Here is a 21,266-nt window from a genome sequence, read left to right on the forward strand (position 1 = left end):
ATTAATTATAAACAGATGCTGGCGAAAATTTTCTCGACTGCTACGTACGTGGGTACATACGTTACTAGTATGTGGATTGTTGATAATTGTGTTAACGTTTAATTTGTACTAATAACTGTGGCCTTGATTAACAATTTTTTTTAATGTTTTGAAGTTTTTCTAGGCACCATCCGCAGCCTATTAAAATTCACTCTTATAATATACAGATGAACTAAAAACCCATCAGGCTGCCCAAATGTGAGCAGGCGAACTTTAACGTTTACGAATATTGCGAATTCCGGAAATCAAAACTTTTCAACGGGAATACTTCATAGTTCTAAGACAAATATTAGTTTTCTAACCCACAATAATCTGTGTACGAAAACGAAATTCAATTTGTAAAAAGCAACTATGTTTTAACAATTTTTCAATACCTGTTATTTAATACCTGTTATATTACGTCCCCTGTCAGGTAATATCTCTTCCAGGTTGAGTGGAATCCCAGCGATATGCCTGTCAACAGTGAAAAAACTAGTACGCGGCAAGTTTACCCAAAAGCCGCTGAAATAAAGAGCGCAACGTAAATATTTTATACGGGCGTAATGCGGAACTTGTTATTATTTATTCAGCCCGTTCTATCCACATCATACCTGGTTCAGCCTTCCCAATGAATAATATATTGCGGCTATAATTTCTACATGCGTGCTTCTAAATTAAAAACAAAATATGTTCGACTAAGTTCACAGTAAATAATTCAGTCATTGCGCCCGGTCGCTGCCGTTATAATTGGGAGTGTTAGGGCGGGGGGTGCGGGGTGAGGGCGCGGGCAGGGGGCGACGGTAGAAGAGGTGAGGAAGCTGTGGGGCGATAATTAACATGTTTGTCTTGCTTACATCGTCACCAGCGCCGAAACTACGCCGAAGTCAAATAAAATCTCAGTCGTTTTGCATAAGTACCAGCGCTTACTAATATTTGACTTCGCAGATACGACAGACGTTGTAATTAATGCTAAGAATTAAAACTTTTGTACACCCGACTGTGTGTTGTTCGGAACTTCGCTTGTAAAAACACGGTTCCGTGCGCACTCGCTAACTGGGAACAATACAGAGCCTAAAGTTCGTATGATTTAAACACCACGCTAGCGTTTGTTTTATTATGTGATATACGGTACCCCGAGAACGAGTATTTGTAGTTTTATTTAATAAATTAGATGTCGTGATACATCTGCTATTGTCGTTTAACCAGGGATACCTTAATTGGTATTAAGTATGCGGCGATCCCTTTGCGCACTAAGCGAGATTTCATGATTATGAGAATACAGTATACAGTAAGCCATAAGTTCCTCACCGAGAGGACCGGCCTTGACTTTGAAATGCTCAAAGAAAAACACAGAGGAAGTTAACTTCCTTTCGCCTATCGTATGGATGGAGAAGTGCAGCCAGGCCCTTATGTCATTGAACATGTATATTATAGCTTAGTAATTAATATAAAAAAATACGCCGGTAAAGGCCACTTAAAAGACTCAAAATATAAAATTGCGAACATTCAAGTATTTTATTTATATTTTTATTATAAATTAATGAGACCGCATTTCCAGGTTTATGGGAAATTAATAGTTTTATATCAACTTGAAAAATTACTCGCGTGTTTCATGTGAACAACCACGATCGGAAAGTTTTGAAACATGTGCATAGGAATTCTAGACTTTTATTACCAGTTGCAGTACGATGACTCAATTCATAACAGACATATTGTATTTATTTCTTCAACTAAATTTGCTGCAAAAGCAAACGTCTAACTTGACAACGTATTCTGATGTATTCATTCCAAAGGCAATTCAAGATTTATGGCGACTGAAAACCTCAAGGGAAACCACAACGTAACATGAAGTTAATATAACTTAATAATAATGAATCTATGTAACTTCTTTTATAACGAGTGTATCAAAATAATATCAACTAAACGGACAAATAAATCACAGCCCTTATTATATTACAAGGTTTGCGGAAAATGGTCTACATCTACGGAACATAGTAATTTAGATAACTACATACATACAATAAACACTTATACACTATTAAATATGAAGCCATAATATTTACTCGTATATTTGGACGTAAAATATCGGTTCCGAACTTCGAATGCTTTAACGGGGTTCAATTATTTTGTTATTTAACTACTGCGTTTAAACGTTATCTTTCTTGTCTTTACTAAGTTCAGTCAAACAATTTTTTAAAGCTTTTATATTTTTATTTTAATAGCTAATTTTACAACGAGCGACTATGAATGCATATTAAATCGGTGCGGTAACTTGAATAAGTTTAGTCAAACTATTTTTTAAAGCGTTTCAAATCGTAATAGCTTATTTTAAAAGAAGCTACAATGTATCTGTGCAGTAATCATTTTACTGCTCAGTATGCCAAGTGACTGGTGTTCATATTTTTCGTTACAGCCATTAAAACGTGATATCATGCAGATTGTGATGATAATTACCCTTTCGGGAATATTAAAATTTGTTCGTCAGAAAGAAACAAAGAGGAAAATTCTTTATCCTTATATACACATACTTTTATTATTAAAGTTATTACCAGTTATTACCAGATGGTAATATGGGAGTAATATGAGAAACTCTAATAATTTTAATTACTAGTTACTGACCGCAACATAGAATTTTGGCGAATCTATAGTTTCCGATTGGTTGCCACTATTCCAATCTTACCCAAAATAATCATTTCCTGCTAATGTGCTATAATAATAATAAATCTTTTATTTATTAAAAAAAACATAAAAAACAACATATAAAGTAACACAACAATATATAGTATACATAATATAATAACGAAGATCTTACAATTTGGTGACTGCATAAAATTAAAAAACTGACGACAAATACACGGAAATGCTTAAAATAATAAAATGCATGAAACATAGTAATATGTCGCTGCCTGCATAGGTTACGTTAACATATCTGTGGTGTATAAGTTTAGCTAATATCGCAATTGTGATCCAATTATAATTTTCATTCAAAACCGTTCAGCCGTAATATAAATTAATAGAGGTTTAAGTGAGAGGTTACAAATCCACATAATATGTTGATTTTAATTATTTTAAGATTTTAAAATAATTCATAAAAGTTCTCATTTAGAATAGAAATATGATATTTGCTTCTTGTGTTTTTTAAAAGCATACATACATTTTCGATAAGTTACGTTAAAGTATCTGTAAACAAATCTCGTTAAGGACGAAACTTTGTGAATTTAAGTTTGCCTAAAAGAGCTACATTATTCGCGATTTAAACTATATTAAATGCAGGACCATAAAATGTCTGTGCTGCACCAAACTTTTCAGACTTGTTTCAGTTTTGCATTAAATGAAGGTTTGTATTCCCGTAATTCAATAGATATACAATCATGATTTATTAAATTATATGGAAACTAGTTAAATGAAAAAATGTATTGCAGGACAAAAAACTAATTTTAGAAAGGATAAATTAATACCGTAAGCCCCGATGACGACGAAGAAATAATAAAAGCAATAAAAGGGGCATTAAATTACTAATGAATGAAAACAGATGAATAGTGTCCCATATAAGCACAGCAATAGTCCTAGACACAGTCATAACAATGGCAGATAGGAGGGTGGAATAGAAAAGTGCCTATCAAGCCTTTAGACACTGTAAACATATAAAATGAAGGCAGTTATTGTTCTTCTGTAACAATAAGAGCAACATATTCCACAATTGACTGAAGCCATTTCAAGTGAAAGCGCTATAGAAAAAAATAACCATTGGATACCACATCGACGCACGGTTAAACAATCAAACGGGGAACAAAAAGACAGTAATGTGGAAGTGGATAATGCAAAAGCGACTGGCGGAGTGCGGCGTCATTGATAGATGCGGCGGTTACTCAGTTACATTCGCTCACTCAAAATATCGGCATGCGGTTTTACTGATAATTAAACTGACAAAAAAAGCTACCTGATAATTAATAAAAGTAGAGTGCAAACATTACTATGAAAATACATACCCAACCCAGAAGGTAAGGTTAACATTTTTCATATTAATGATCTGTGGTTCATATTGCAATAATTAAAATCGTATAAATACAGATTTCATGTTTTAAAATTTACATGATGATTTTACAAATAATTTGATTAAACATTGCAGGTAATCCAAAGTAGAGTCAGTTAAATTAAATTACAGGGAATTAAGATAGTTACAGTAAGTTTTTTCCAATATCGAATATTCTAGTAACGATACAGAAAATAAAATTTTCGTTTAAATTTATTGGGCACAATGCAGTCGCTCAGCTAGAAGATCTTCATTTAACGCAGTGGAGTGCATATATCACAGTCTCGCCTCCACTTCAATCCACTAGGACTAAATATAACAAAACCTCTATCCATGCAGTGTCAAGACAACGTGAAATGTAACCATTCTCATGATATAAATTTAATTTTTTATCAACTTAAACTTCGCATGTCTTAATGTAAAAAGAAAATATAGTTTTCTTTTTCGTTATGTTTCTACATCATTTACTGGTTTGATAGAAAGGTTTTTGATAACTACCCATACTTTAATGTATCATCCGAAAAAATCCGTTTTGTATTTGTCGGTAATACAATATTTGAATACCTGCACCTCATCGTCTTAAAAACAAGTTGAGATTTACATTGGCATTGATCGCCAGGTCTGAGACCGCGCCCTTACCTCCGTTAAGAGGATGCGTGATTAGTTTTATCCTTCGCCATATATCCTCGCCTCCCCATTCTTCGCCGGCTCTCGTAATACAAATGAATAACCCCGTATTAAGGTGGAAACTGCTTAACTGTTCGAACAAATTGAAATCAATAATAATGCTACTCGAGTTTTAATAGTACTTTTCAATTCTCGCTGCTGTGGGACTCTTAAAATGCTCGCGGAATTTATTGAAATGGAAGAAATGTGTTAAATAACTATTCAGTCGACGCTTTTTATTCATTAACCACAACGCATCGATGAGTTCGTTTGCGCTGTTTGTTGTGGGGAAAATTTGTATCTGTTCATTATTGTCACCTTGCCAGCTTAATTAATTTTGCAATAACGAAATGTTGTGTCGACAATATGTGTAATGACATGTAAGTAAAGTATTTTAAGGTGGATATTATTAAATGCGCTGATAGCCTAGTAGTTAGACTTCCTTCAGCCTTCTTTTCTTAGGGAGCGAATTCGATCCCCGGTTCTAACTTTTCTGAGTTATGTGTTATTTTAATTTAAAACCACATCCTTGCATATAGTAACTGAGCTATTATATCCTGTGTTAATATAACTAATCGAAGGTTGAAGTATAAAGTTGCAGTTTTACATTGAATTTTTTTTACCTCTTATTTTCTTAGAAAAAAAAGGTGTGAAATTTCCTCTCGAGGGAAGATCATTAATGCCATGCTTATTGCTCATCTCTCTCTTGGATCTGGAGTCAACATGGTCTATAAAGACACTTAGACCTTACCTTCGGCTTGTTGAAATAGCAGAAGTCATCGTAATCGGACAGATACTAGCTGAAAGCTTTTTTGAAATAGTGTAAAAACAGTTTTGGGGGAATATGAGGTCATTATCCTCAGGAGCCTATAACAGTCCACTGTTATAGGCTCTGCGATGTAAGGGTTTACCCAAAATCACCACGTTGGGCAGACGGGTTAGTGATCGCAGTAGATAGTAGGTAGTAGTTGTAGTACAGAGGAAGATGCTGCCCGTTCTCAGTCCGAGGAGGGGTGGTGACAATTGTATTCTGATCTGTCGGCACTACAAGGAAAATAAGGGCATAATATATTTAAATTTATCGTAGCAAAAAGGGAAAGATTGCTTCACGGAGTCACTTTTCTCTGAGAATGTCGAAAGCCTTTATTGATTGCATCATCAAGTGGCCGACGATAAAACAGTAACCAATATACTTTTAACAATACTTTGTACATGTTACTGCAGTAAAAGGTACTCACCAGTATTTAGGTGATTACCAGACTAGCTCAGGAATCACCAGGAAATAAGTTTTGGGCCATTGGATCAGAACATCTAAAGACAAACAAAATGAATCCTAATGAGTAATGTCTAATATTTTCCAGCTTCACCCGGCTTTCGGATCTTGCCCAGTAAGTTAGATGCCACTTTATTCTCGCAGCATATAATAGCTGAAAACTAAGTATTAATCCTGCCATTATATAGCATCATAGGTAATTGCGTAATACGGAAGTTTATTACCATGTTTCGTACGCAGAAACTTTCGCATGGGCCTCTGAAATAGGATAACGTAATAACCGACGCATTAGGCTCATTTGCGACTGGGAAGTTATTGCTATACCTTAATGCCTTTTGATTCCTCTGCACATGTTATCTAAACTATGGGACTAGTCTTTGTCTGTATTTTCACAGAGTATTATTTCGGTAGCGGTCTGAGGAACTTAATGTTTGTATCCTCTATGTCAAAGATACGAAAACTCGAGGTATTACAGATTTTAAAGTTTGCAAGTAGGTATTTAGAGGTGGAGTACAAAGTGTTCGTATTATTGCACGAAAGACTGAAACTATCTTTATGGAACTTTTACAGTGAGGTAGGAAAAGAATATTGTTAGGAGCGGTCTAGACTATTCCGTATCTCTGAAAACGGGAAAACAGGAATTCTGCGCGGTAGATGCTAGTAAAAATGAATTTTCAATACATTGGCGCATAAGTGGCTCTTACGTACTTCAGCGTTGTCAAAACTTTAAAGTAGCCTATTACGGCAGCCCGCCACAAAGTATGCCGTCGGTAATATTTGTTCGTAAGTGCCTGACTATAACTTCCAAATGTATTGTAAAACGTATAGAATTAGTCGATGTAGCCCGCGACTTTGTCTGCATTGTTTAGCTTTTAAGAAACCTCGGCTGCTAAAAAGTATTCTAGATACCAAACACAGTTTTGACAAGATCGGTTTTGCTGCTGTGTCATATACATTTTATTAAAATAACGTTTAAATGTTTCTTGGTGACTTTTCCGGTAAGTAGACACACTTTTGCATTTATAGTATTATAGTTTGGATACACGCACATTTATAGGTATGTATATTAACAATAGAATCCTACCAAAAAGTCAGTTTTGTTTTGTTTTTTTCTTAGTATTTTTTTATCCTTCATTGCACAACCAAGAAATATTATTATACAAAATGCCGACGTAACGCTGCATTGACTTTCAGACCACCTTCAGACGCGACTGGATTATTATTTATATTATTATTATTAGATGCAGTCGACATATGCTTCTGACGGTTTACACATTTTGAGTAGGTGGGAAATGCGCGCTCTGTTGGAGAAGGATATCGCGACATAAAAACTTATCTTCGTCAAATCTAAATCGAGTTATATCGAGTATCGAGTATAAATATATTTTTTTTAATTTAAGCTATTTAAGAAAGCTAACGGAATGCTTATGAAAATATCTCAGCCCCATTTCAATCTGATGAAGGTATTTAAAAGTAAAGGATAGGATCTAGGAAGGTGAGCGTGCTCAGGAATTTCACAATCGTGTTCTTCCGTCCTCGTTCTACCACAGAACAGCGAGACGCCGTGAGTGGTGGCATCCTTATGTGATTGATCTTCCAACTACTATCACGTTTCCTGCCTGCGTTTCTAGGCAGGCGTGCTCCAACCTAGACCTCATCATTGCATTGTAACGGGCATGATTGTGGTCAAGCGCTATCCCATCGTTAATAAAAAAAAAATACTACGACAATGCACACATCGCCATCTAGCCCTAAAATTAGCGTAGCTGCTTGTGCTATGGGTACTAAGATGACTGTTGAATATTTTAATGAATAATATCCATAAATACTAATAAGATACAGATAAAAACCCGGACACTGAAAAACATTCATGTTCATTCACATTCTAAGATGACTGTTGAATATTTTAATGAATAATATACATAAATACTAATAAAATACAGATAAAAATCCAGACACTGAAAAACATTCATGTTCATTCACATTCTCCAGTTGTGGGATTCGAACCCACGGCCTTGGACTGAGAAAGCAGGGTCGCTGCCCACTGCGCCAATCGGCCGTCGAATCTTTTTATGCCCCACAATGAGCTCAAACTTATTCTTTTAATGATCCGGCTTCCCATTGGCGTTGCCAATGATTTTCGTACTTTACTACAAAGTAGTATGGAGTATTGCTATAGACCATTAACTTAGCATCCCAATGAAGTAATGTATATAATATTATGTAAGTGCAATTACGAGGCCGGCGGCTTTACCTGTTTTTTGATACACGAAAGTGAAAAACTCCACCTACCCAACTAAAGGCTGGTACTTAGCACGAGTTTACAAAAAAACTCAATAACCTAATAATTTCCAATCGATCTAAGCACCTACGTAGTTATACAACCTTTTTAGACTTACGAAGCTTTTCCTTGGCTGGGTAAAAAGATTAATAAGTGGAAAATTTTTCTTGGAGCAGTTCGCTCGAAGCAATGTTCTTTGAGATATTCGAGCCAAGAATCTTGTGATCCTTTGTTGAACAAGCTAACCATCAAACGAAAGAGGCAGTTGGTTGTCATCACCATGATCACCAACTATGGATTTATATTTTTATTTTTTTTTACTATTTTTTTTTATACGCTCGACCGTAACAATAGGAAGATCTTCCTCCGAGCGGGTGATCATGCTCGGGGACCGAGGTCCAATCATTCATTTTTGGAAGTTGTATATATAGGCATTCTTCGTGAACACTTCGCTAGCGCGATGCAGGATTAGTAGCGCCATCTAGTTATGTAATGTGGAGACCGCCACAGTTTGCTAGACTTCACAGGCCCTTAAGAAAGTTACGTAGAACTCTCAAAGAAGCTGGTTTCCTCACAATGTTTCCCTTCACTTCAAAGTGAGTGACATTGTAATTACTTAAATTAAAACGCACATAACTCCGAAAAGTTAGAGGTTAGAGGAGCTGGGGTTCGAACTCGGTCCCTTCGGAAAGCGACACCGAAGCCGTAACCACTCAGCTATTACCGCTTATAGTTACGAGTAGTTATAGAGAATGACTAATAAGATGGAGTAGATACAAATACAACAAATTGGCATTCTTGATACGTTGATGGAATATTATTAATTCGAATTGAGACCAATTGATCTCCTCCGTCTTCACCTTTGACCCGACCGGCTCGCCATAGTCAAGCCAAGGATAAAGTTATAACTGCAGATATATACAATATGTTATATTGTGCGACTGCTTTGACTCAATGATGACTATTGTAATTTTAGTATCCACGAATTGTCACTTCTTTCTTAATCGTACGAGTAAAGTTAATCAAACGGTTTGTTAAAACTTACTTATATCCATCCGACGGCCGATTGGCGCAGTGATTCCATGGTTGTGGGTTCGATTCCCACAAATGTTTGTGTGATGAACATGAATGTTTTCAATGACTTCAGTTTTTATATGTATATTATTCATAAGTCTTTTAATTAGTAAGCTCCATAGTAAGCGTAGCATGTCTTGTGGATATAAGACCAGCTACGCTTACTTTGGGGCTAGTAGTATATTAATTGTTTATTATTCTTATCCCAGGATGCAAGCTATCTCTATGCAATATTTCGTCACAATAAGCTTAGCCGCTATGCAGCTCATAGGTAATAAATGTATTAGAACGGATCCCTGTTGCTGTTCCGGGATAAAAAGGAGACGTATGCCCGTTTACACTAACAACGAACAAGGCAATACATAAATAAGTAACGTCTATACATCCTTTGACCAATAGTTATCACCTAAGAGTTGGTGAAACATTTTTTTTTATAGACATCGCGTAGGCATTCGATTAAGGCGATGTCTAGGTTTAAGGAACACTGGCATAACTTCATCATGTGTTACATATAAGTACGCCACGTTGGTTTCTCTTGTAACTTTCTTAACGTCAATTTATTTTGATTTAACTTGTTTGTTTAATTTGAAATGTTTAAATAATATGCGACTTTTAAAACTAGACCAAAGCTTCCAGTGTACTGAGGCTCAGGTCTAATCTGGGAGACAGCTTGCCACCCTACCGACGCGCGACGTACCCCCAAGCGTTTTAGCGTAATCAATTAGAGGTATGGCCGTCACACTCCTCATCGCTAAATCGGATTGGATAGCTTCTGCCTGCTGTTTTGCGAATTACAGCCATTTAAGCATGTTTCCATGCTCTTTTGAATAGTTGATAATTTTGAAATAATTCTGACGATGATTACCTATAATCAACTAGCTGTCCCGGCGAACTTCGTACCGCGGATTTTTATGAATGTTATATTTTAATACTTTTCATCCTATTCTGGTCTAAGAGGAATCCATAAAATCATATAACATTAAAATTGGTTCAGCCGTTCTTGAGTTATAAACGGTATAACACAACTTTCTTTTATAATTGTAGATTTCGTTAACTTAGTCAAAAATCATAGGTGCTATGGTACCGAACTCGTGATTATTCTTTTACCCGGATCCTGAGTACCAATACGGTTTAATAACTTTCATACTCTAAACATATTGTGAAAGAACGAGTGTCAAAATGAAGTCCTTATTCCCTTCATAAACCTAATCGCTATCTAACAATAAATAAAGTCATTTGCTAATTGTGTGAGTGTAAACTGTAATATATAAATTAATTTCCAGTGTTTGCTTGCGAAATGTGACATGTAATTAAAACACAAGTTGCGTCGGCATAACATGCTGTAGCCATATTGAACAACTGTAATCATGCAATAGAAATGCAATGTTAGATATGGGCAGTAGCAACGCCGTGTTAAAATGGTAATTTATCTATACTAATCTATCTCTTTGTATCTAAAAGCTGAAGAGTTTGATTTTTTTCGAACACACACCGTCCATTAGTCAGACATGAAACAAAAGAATTTTTTGAAGTATTTAGGAAACTAAAACTAAAAAATCCTTTCGGAGCTTACGAAGTAAGAGCACGGCCGGTCAGAGTAGGTCAGGTTATAGAGGATGAAAGATTGTATCAAAAGTAGTTCTACGCGATGTATTTTATATTTCTCATAACACGCTCAAAGAGAAATATCGAAATATAATCGGAGCTTTTTATAAGATTGACCAAGATATGAAATAGGTAATAGAATTAATAAACATTTGTTTAATCATGATAGTTTCTCCCTTTCCGTAGTCTTTTTTTTTCCTTGTTATTTAAGTATTTTTTGGTTTTTGTTTAGCGATTATCATCTCAAATGGAATTTGTAAAAAAGAGTGTATTTTATGATATGCATGCTGAGATAGGCTAAAATGGAGAGTAGGTACAACACTTTAAAACAAGTTAATTGTGTCCGTATTATATTAAGACAGTTGCATGCACGTTGGCTCCCTAATAAAAAAATAAATTTAATAAATCGAGGAAGTTGAAACATTGAGATACGTTATACTTAGGTTGCACTGTATTTTAACTTAACTATAACTCTCAATGAATCTCAGGTTATGTATAATTACTACAAGATTTAAGCCCAGTAACAGTGATAATAGATGCAAAACTCGGATGAGGTAGTCTATTTCTCCCTAAGCGCCAATTTTCAGCCTGCACCAGATCATTAGGCCGTAAATGATTAACTAGAAATCTGTGTATGCAATTTCCACTTAATTAAGAGCATAGACTGCCTAAAGGCTTTTATGTCGGTATCCCTTTATGGTGTGATTTTATTAATAAGAAAAATTCTGGCAGCCTAAATATTTTAACAGATAGCAAGCAAAAGCCGATAATTTTGTCAAAGTATGCTTAAATACATTTGGAATTCGGTTTATGTTGTTTTCACTGTCATTAACTTTTTTTAAATATGAACTTTTTATTTTGCCTGCTTTTTTACTAGTATTGCCAAATAACTACGAGTGTGAACTACGAGTGCAGGGATACGCGAATGATTTCTGCATTCCGCGCGGGCATGACTTCCACAATAATTGATTATGTTTTAACTTTAATACAAACTTTCATATTCTATTTCGCCTGTTTTCTGGTAGTAGGTAGTTTCGAAGATGTTCAAACGTGTCTCTTATTTTTTAACCTTGTCAAGTATCATTGACAAAATTTGAAAAATGACACAATTTGATATAATATATAGCTACTAGAGGTCCCTCGCGACTTCGTCCGCGTAAAAGTCAACCTTACAAGCTAGAAATGTGCTGTCCCAGGCTTTTTTAGTACTTATTTCTAGAAAAGGGAACAACTTTACGCAGCGCTCATAGCGTAAGTTCTCAAAGGGAAAAAAATACCGATTTTGAAACATTCTTCATTGGTGCTATGCTTCTATTAGTCTTAGCGTGATGATATATACTTTATGGCCTTTTATGATAGATGGGCTATCCAACACTGAAAGAAATTTGCAAATCAAACTCGTACCTAAATAAACCATCCGTTTAGTTGCAGTATAGAAAAATAACTTAGATTCCGACTGCAGCGCTATCTGTCGGGCTGATGTGTGAATCTAAACCATCCAGGTTGCCACCCAAAGGCATACAAAAAAAATCATTTAAATCGGTCCAGCCATTATTGAATCTTACCATTACTTTGGCATGGGTGTTTATTCCTAAGATATTGGGACAGTAATCATCAAATCGCATATATCGTTAATATGCATTGCAGCGACGTAGAGGGTCTACGCATTAAAACCCCTGTCATAAGGGAGTAGGTCTGTACCCAGTAGTGGGACATTCACAGGCTGAGGATTGTAATGATGATCTTATGTGTAACAATCACGTAACGCCGAAATATTGTACGCTATGACCTACTTTGTCACTTTGATAGTTGAAGATGAATGCACGCCGTCCGCGTATCTAAGAGTTATCGACACGGCGAGATGAAAAGATCGATTCATTAATTTACACCTCCCGATCTCGAACAGGAAGTTTACGATCGGACATTTTATCTAATGCTACTGTATTCTACGCCTATCTCCGTCCCGGTTTATTTATATTGGAACAGTGAATCGCCTGCGCAAAGAGCGGCATTCTTTGTGCTCGCTACAACTAAACTTTATCGAAGTTTTAATTGTGAACGCAGACAAAAGCGCCGTGTAATGGCCAGCTGTAAATGAGTAACAATAGAATCTACAAATAAAATGTTTTATTAAGTTGACGCGCGACGTCGCGCGGTGCTGCTAGTCGCGCTCACGCACGTGCCCTACCGTTCCGTACCGGTTCCGTCCGTTTAGTGCCGGTTGAAACGCTTTGTATTGTTTGTTTACCCGAATAAAACACTAAATCCAATTCAATAACAAAGAATTAAAGATCCCAAAATAAAATTTATTGCTCGCGTACGATAAAATAGATTTATGAACGCGCCGCGCGAGCAACTTGGCCATAATATTATTAGGTACACACGGGCAAACAATTTACGCCTAAATATAATAACTTTACCGCAGTGTGTGTTGCGTTATGTAAATATAAACGATATAACCCACCGGAGCCAATTTCATGGGGCATACGGCAATTTCTTGGCAACTGATTCCTGTGGTATTATTATGATTTTATACGCGATATACTATGCACTCTGTGAGATTTTATAACTATAGAATGCGCCTTCGTGATTCAATCAGAAAGGCGCAATTTATACCTTCAGAAAATTTTAAGGAGACAAATATCTTTTTTCTTGTTTCACTAATCGTAGAGCTTATTTTTTAGAGATCGTTCGGGTATTAACTGCCACTATCCTTTTATCTGCCGCCAAGCAGCAGTACTGTTTGCCATTCTGAAGGGCGTGGTTAACGGTGTACGTTTTATATAAACTTTGAACCTATTGAGAGACATCTCAAGGATTTCATCTGGTAACGTGTTATAAAATGATACACAATTAATACCCTTAAAAGAATAACTAATTTTATGCAGCCTTGTAAACCGAACCACAAATTTATTTTTAATTCTAATATTAAATATAAAGTTTCGATATATTTTTATGTACATAAATTATATTTTCAAATGTGTCTTGATTATGCACCATCGTAATTTTAACTTCTTTAAATTTATCTCTTAATTACTCTCTTGGGCCCATTTTATATATTATAAATAAATAAACAATAAATAAATATACTACGACAATACACACATCGCCATCTAGCCCCAAAGTAAGCGTAGCTTGTGTTATGGGTACTGAGATAGCTGATAATTATTTTTTTATGAATATAATACACATAAATACTTATAATATACAGATAAACACTCAGACACTGAAAAACATTCATGTTCATCACACAAACACTCTCCAGTTTTGGGAATCGAACCCACGGCCTTGGATTCAGAAAGCAGGGTCGCTGCCCACTGCGCCACTCGGCCGTCGAATATTGCACGAACAGCCTTATTCTGCAGTACAAAAATAAAATCAATATAAGCAGCATTACCCCCTTATAATACACCGTAGGACAATGATACAGAAAACTTACGCCTCAAGTTGATTGACACGGCGGAATTGTGTAGGACGTGCTACTTGCATGCCCTGCGAAGGTAAACTCTGTTTATAGGCTATGGTTTATTTGTCATTCAATAGATAATTCTCCTTGTCAACATCGATACATCAGATGCATCTAAGCTATTCATTTAGCCTCATTCAGCTTATGTAACATTAGTTATTTAATTGATACGGTATTGATATTAGTTCTAAAGCCGGTACATCTCTGTAGTTATTAAAAATTTTAAATTTATACGCGCCATATGTATGGGGATTATACATCTAGAGGTAATAACATCTTACTGTCACTCTACGTACATAAAATATAATAAATAAAATAGTTAACATTTTTACTACCTCGGTGAACTAGTAGTCGGCATATTCGACTACGAGTAATGGATCTAGGTGACAATCCCGGGACAAACTAGTTTAAGTATTATTGCGTTTTTTTATTTAAACCAGTTTTCTGTGTTTTCTGTAGTCGGAAGATTCGGATTTTACGTAGTACATTTTGGGCGCCAAAAATAATTATGGTTGTATAAATTTGTCGTCGTTGGCCGCAAGATGTCGCCAAACAACGACACTGACATGTCACGTGAAGCGTCGCGCGACATGTTGCGGACACACGGCACACATGTTTAAAAATTGTCTGCGGTTACCATCGTCAACAGCATTTTCAAAATATTCACCTCCAAATTATGAAAAGTGAAGCGATTTTATGTGCACGTTACAATTTTGTTACTTACTTTTGAAAAATCTTTTTTTCACTACCTAGTTGGTCTAGCGGTAACATTTTTGACGGCTGGTCAAGGGTTTAAAATCCATTTGGACAGCTAGTCACGAGGCCCGTGTTCAAAAATTGTACGAATGAGAAGAGTTGAGTAAAACTATCCTTACTTAATATTTATCTAAGTAAGGATAATTTAAGTCCGCGGTTCTCATTCTGAGATGAGATCCGTTCCTTGTCCATATGTCCATAGGTCGGTAATCCATATATTATGACGATGATGAGAAAGTCTGACAAAGTCATCTAAACAGAGTAATGGTACTTACGGTAAATGCGCGATGATGCGGCGCGAGGAAAGGACCAAAAGTCAATGTCAAAATCAAATATTTCTTTATTCAAATGGGCCCACGGCTGGCCGTATAGATATTACGTGAGTCCGTACATTTGATTGTTCATGTTAAGGAAATTATGACGGTAACTACACTCGTAAACTAAAAAAGGGTTCAAACGCGCTTAGGGTAGACCAGTAAGGGTATTTTTGCCGCCCCGATGTAATGTCAAAAGCGCTGAAACTACTCAATCCCTTCTTTATACTGTAGTATTAAGGTTTTCTTGTAAAGATGAAGGGTTGACTAAGTCCACTTCCATGGCTCGAAGACCATGTTAAGCCTTCTGTCCCGGTCCTAATCAATAACATCTAACATGATATACCCTATATCAAAAGCCTGTCAATCGCATTGGAGCTCCATGGAGGGGCTAGGTCTAACCCTAGGTCCCTCCCTGGTAATCTACTCGAATGATTCTTAATTATTTTAAACTCTGATATTTAATTAATTAAGAACTAAAATATGTTTGTTAACCAAAATATGACAACCTGAGCGTAAAACCTCAAATTTCTTAGTCATATAAATAAGCCAACCTGTTTTTTATTTTGATAGAAATTATAAATATTTTTTTCTTTCTTTACAGGCCAAATTGCTTGAAAATTCTCACGCTTGGCTCGGTGCCTCCACATCGTCGATCGCAGGTCAGTTAAATGTTTTAAACATTATAAAAATACACTATTTTAATTGCACCGTTTTTAATTTATGTTGCTTTTATAATATATAGTCTGACAATTAATTAATTATATTGTTTGCAGCATTGATGAAATACAGGCGTGGGTCTGATGATTCATACCGAATTACTGATTCTCTAAAAGTTTTACATTAATTGTCGGACTATTAAATTTTAAAGGCTAGTTTAGTGCGACATAAGTTGTATGAACTAAGTTTAAAATTAAATATTTATTAAACTACTTTTCCGTAGCCGTTTGGGGCCCAAACGAGTGGAATCCTTGGATGGAAAGTCAAGAGTTCAACAGTTTTTATATATTTCTTTTATGAATTATATCCACAAAAAAAATATATACAGAAGGCCATCTTCAGTACAACGGACATTAACAGGCCCGTGCACCTATTAACGCGTACATAAGGTGATCTCAAATCAAAACAATTGAACGCCTGATACGCTTGCACGTGTGTCGAAATTATACATAATATTTACATTTCGTACAATTTCGACAACAACAATCGACCATCGATCGACAACAATCGATCAAATAATAAACATCGTTTATTTTGTTGTTTATATACACTATGAAATGTTAATTAACATATATAACCAATTTTGGCGTTTTTTTGGTTTTTGCATTGGTCATCACCAACAGCTTGGTCATTTACAATGAGTACCTAACTTAATGATTTAAGTACAGTTAAATATACAACTATCACTTAGCTAATGACAGCCGTTCGGACGTAGGTTGCACCCAGCCTTCTGTATCTATTTATTTTGTGATAACACTCACGATGTCTCTAAGAAAGTAAATCGAAAAATCATGAATTTACACTCAGGGTTATTGGTTTGATATCGATTGAATAAATGTAAGCGCAAAGTTAGCCTTTATATGCATGTTTCAATTATCTGTAGTATAAGAGTAATCTAAAAAAGGCTAATTTTTATTTTTTTTACTTTCTGCTAGTCTGTTTATCGTGGTATTTTTTAAAACTATCTAAACTTTAATTTTGGTTTTTTTAAAAAAAATCTTTAACCATGTTTATGGTATAAATAACTATCGGAAAAATGACAATTTCATAGATATTAAACTTTAATGGCTCTGTATGAGTATTAAACGTCATATATTTTAAGCGATATAATAAACGTGTAAATAACTTAAACACGATAATGTCACAAATAAGCACTTTGTGACACGTGTATCCTTTTACTTGAATAATTTATGGAGTTGTTACTGCACTTCAACTATTATTTCGTAATTCAATTCTATTAGGTGAGTATAGCCCGCAGTAATAATGTATTATCATTCATTTAGGTATATAAAATAATACCGTGAGAAACTTTCTGTAGGTAATCGTACCGCCCTATTTTAACTTCAATTCTTTATTGTTTAAAACGTAACAGATTATAGCAACGTAGAGTGCAAACTATAACTGCCCGTATAATTTGTTAATACAATATGTAAGTATATACTGTTGTGTTGTTGTTCGTGCGTAGTGAATATTCGTGCAATATGCAGTTACTCAAACAAATGATCACCAAAGACGAAATTCTTGTACAATTGAAGGCCCTCAAAAATTGTGGTTTATAAACATTTGTCCTACCTCATGAACATGAAAAATAAGCTACGCAAAAATCTTTTACGCCATTTTTAAATAATAATTTAAAGACCAAATCAAATCAGAAATCATGAAGGCTATAAATTAATAAATAACTCTCTATTTTTTAGAATAGCTATAATAGATAGCTATTGTTATTGTTTAAAACATTTGTAACGTCAATACTATTCACATTTCATATAGAAACATTGTATGTTTCTATATGAAATGTGAATAGTAACATTTTCGATCTGTTTAGATTGCTAGTTTGGAATTTGAATATCAAACCCGGAGCTGAAACTCTGTCATGTGTACGGGCAAATAGAAATTGAAAATAATTTCAACAATATATACTTTGTATCACTGAATTGACGATCACAATATTAGGTTACATTCACATTAGCCGCTGTATGTCGCACGTCAGCAGTAGAGTTCAGAGCTCTGCCAAATTCATAAAAATTATTTGCAGAGGCATTAATGTCGTGCGACACAAACTCAACGAACTAGAACGACCGAAAAGTTGTAACATAAAACTCTTTTATTCAAATAGGTCTATCACAGGCGCTTATGAATCGTAAATATTTTTTTTGCATTAGGTACTTTACTGGAATTGCTTCGAGCATTTGGGCTATTTCATCAGTATGATATGATGAAATTGTTGAAAGAGCGAAAGTTATATAACCTACACATTCTTTTAAACGGACATTACGTACTTACTAGTAGGTATAATTATAAAATGATACCTCACTAAACGTTAAATGTGGGGCGCATGCAATAGATAATAGTTAGAAGTCTAGGGAGTAGCTGTCGTTGAGAAAACTCACACAACAGTTAATATAATTTGCAGTACAATAAAATTGTTATTGGCATAGGTGAACTATTCACACATCAATTATGCATTGCGCTCCACGTTTTTCGTCGTATTCGAGATTACTTTAGGTCTTAAAAGCACATTGCATTACCAAATAAATTAATAATTTGTAATTAAACATTAAATGTGTGTACACACACAATCCAATTGTGTTAGCTAATAACCCTAATAGCTTTTCCGCTTGTAGTTGTTATGTGTAGGGATATGATTTGACAGAGCCTTGTTGCTGCGTCACACGGCGGCTAATTTGAATTCACCCTTACATGAAAATACATTGTTAGTGTGGCTTGTGGGTAGTTTGTTTACACGTAGTGTTGCTTGTATCTGTCGACTAGAATACCACGGTCATACCCTGAAGTTGAAGGCCCCCACGTGGACGCAGAGCCAGCTCCAGGAGGCGATCCAAGCCGTCGTCAGACAGCGGATGAGGTTCACTCAAGCTGCCACACACTTCGGAATACCTAAAGGAACATTGTACGATAATATACTAGGAAAATCAAAACGTATGGCAGTGTTAGACGAAGCCGGACTGCTAGCTAGCGAGGAAAGAGCCATATTAGACTTCTGTTGCGAAACTAGCGTGTCCCCATATAACAGACGAACTAAAAAATCTTTAGCCGAAGTATTAGCTTATGTTGAAAAATTGAGACGCAGCAGGGACCCGAGTTTCGCTTTCATAGGTCTAACGGGCTTCCGATGGTGGTGGGCGTTTTGTAAAAAGCATTCGATTGTATCTCTTTATTATGAAGTAGGGTCGAAAACTAAGAATTCTAAAGTAAAAAATGAAAGTCATACTACTGACGATGAGTGCTAATTCATGTATGTGTGTTACATATTAATTTTGTAAACCGTACACACATTTCATTGACAAGTCATTAATGAATATATTTTTTAATACGGCTCGAAGCAAATTGGGGTTGTAGTCAGTGGCGTGCACAGGTTTTATGACCAGGGTATGCATAAAGAAGGAAAATGGCATAAAATGGAAAAATCCTTCCCCTTTATGAGTAATACAAAATTTTTAGGGTATGCAGTGCTTTTCTGCTTATATGAAGTGCACGCCACTAATTGTAGTTGAATCATGTTAGTGGATCCCCGCCATTGCCACCCCTGCTTACTGAGGTAAGTCTCTAAGAGATGAAAAAATAATTTATGAGATGTGGCAAATTCAAATAATAATTATGTTCGAAAAGAAAAATTCTTTCTTCTTCCATGGTCTGTCTCAGATTTTTTTTATCAGATCCTCATAAAATGTAATGGTACTTAATGGTTAACGGTTAAATAAAATAAACCGTATATATAACAAAAGAATGCGAGTCAAATAAATAACCTCCTCCCTCTTTAAGATGAATCATGAAATATATAGAGTAATAAATTGGACTAAAAATACATTTGTGGTGCTGCTTTGTAATTAACTTGTATATCTTACTATATATTTCTTGTGTGCGTGTGTATGTCACTGAACTCCTCCTCGACGGCTGGACCGATTTGAATACATTTTTCGATATGCGTTTGGTTAGCACTCGAATGGTTTAGATTCACAAATCAGCCCGACAGATGGTGCTGGGGTCAGCTAGTTTAATATAATTCCTTAAACTGTTATGAATCAGTTGAACTGGCAGGCTTAGTGGGCTTCCAAAGCTAACTGTAATACAATACAAAAAAGAAAACTAACTGTAAGAAAATAATAGCTTATATTTAGTGATAAACTGATAGCTTACGACTAAGTTACAATTAAGTAAAACTGTTAAATAATAGACCGCCCAATTTCATGATGAGCATTCCTAAATTATTCGTCGGCTGTTAAGCAATTAAAACCAATAGAAAAATACTTTTTATATATAGGTAACAAACAAGGCAAGGTATATAAGTTTTAACAACCGACGCCACGAAACCCCAAGACAAATAACTCGTGCGAAGTTACATGGCTCGGTGTTAGCTGCTATAGGAATTTAGGAATTTTTAGGATGTTGGGATTTGTCAAAATGGCTCAACCCGATGCAACGAAGCGACAACGCGACAACTGTTTGTGTTGCCGACGTTCAGGTTGCAAGATTTCGCGTGTGTGGTGTTATTACCAAAATACGTGGCGAAGGTTTCCGTGGTTAATATTTCGTGGCTTCAGTTGACGGTCATTATGCGTATTAGGTATGGTCTGTTGTCTTGTCACCATAGTTATTGGATAAATGTTCCTACGAGTAAGCTGGCGTGTTACCTATTTTGGTGTAGCGTGCAAACAAAAATATTACAGGTTAATAAATAAGTCTAGACGGATACTCGACTGAACTAACAACCAATTTATAAGTTCGGCTTCGAAGTTTTTTTAAGATAAGCTCATTTATAGGATATCCATTCAATTGAAAAAGAAAACCCATTTGTACGAAATGGATATGAGTTAATAAAATATTCGAATAGAGCTTGTTTAAACATAGAATATTACTATTGAAAAACATTTTACATTCCGTGTTCAGCTCACTAATATTTGAATAACACAAAGTGTATCGGTTTTATGTTTTTGCATCCTTTATTTTTTATTTTTCCTATTCTAATAACTAGTTCGTCGGTCTATTGGTTGTTCCCAGGTCGGGCCACTACTTGTCAGCTATTTAGTGTTTTTGTCATG

General features: G+C 35.4%; 1 protein-coding gene across 1 annotated transcript in view; it reads left to right on the forward strand.

The window, feature by feature from the left end:
* LOC120636658 overlaps positions 1-21,266 on the forward strand; it is a 533,873-nt gene that overhangs the window by 496,839 nt on the left and 15,768 nt on the right. The window contains exon 7 of the mRNA XM_039908219.1: positions 16,091-16,148. Within this exon, the coding sequence (XP_039764153.1) occupies positions 16,091-16,148 (58 nt within the window). The remainder of the gene's footprint in view (positions 1-16,090; positions 16,149-21,266) is intronic.

The sequence above is a fragment of the Pararge aegeria genome, chromosome Z, assembly GCF_905163445.1.
Source record: "Pararge aegeria chromosome Z, ilParAegt1.1, whole genome shotgun sequence".
Taxonomy (NCBI): domain Eukaryota; kingdom Metazoa; phylum Arthropoda; class Insecta; order Lepidoptera; family Nymphalidae; genus Pararge; species Pararge aegeria.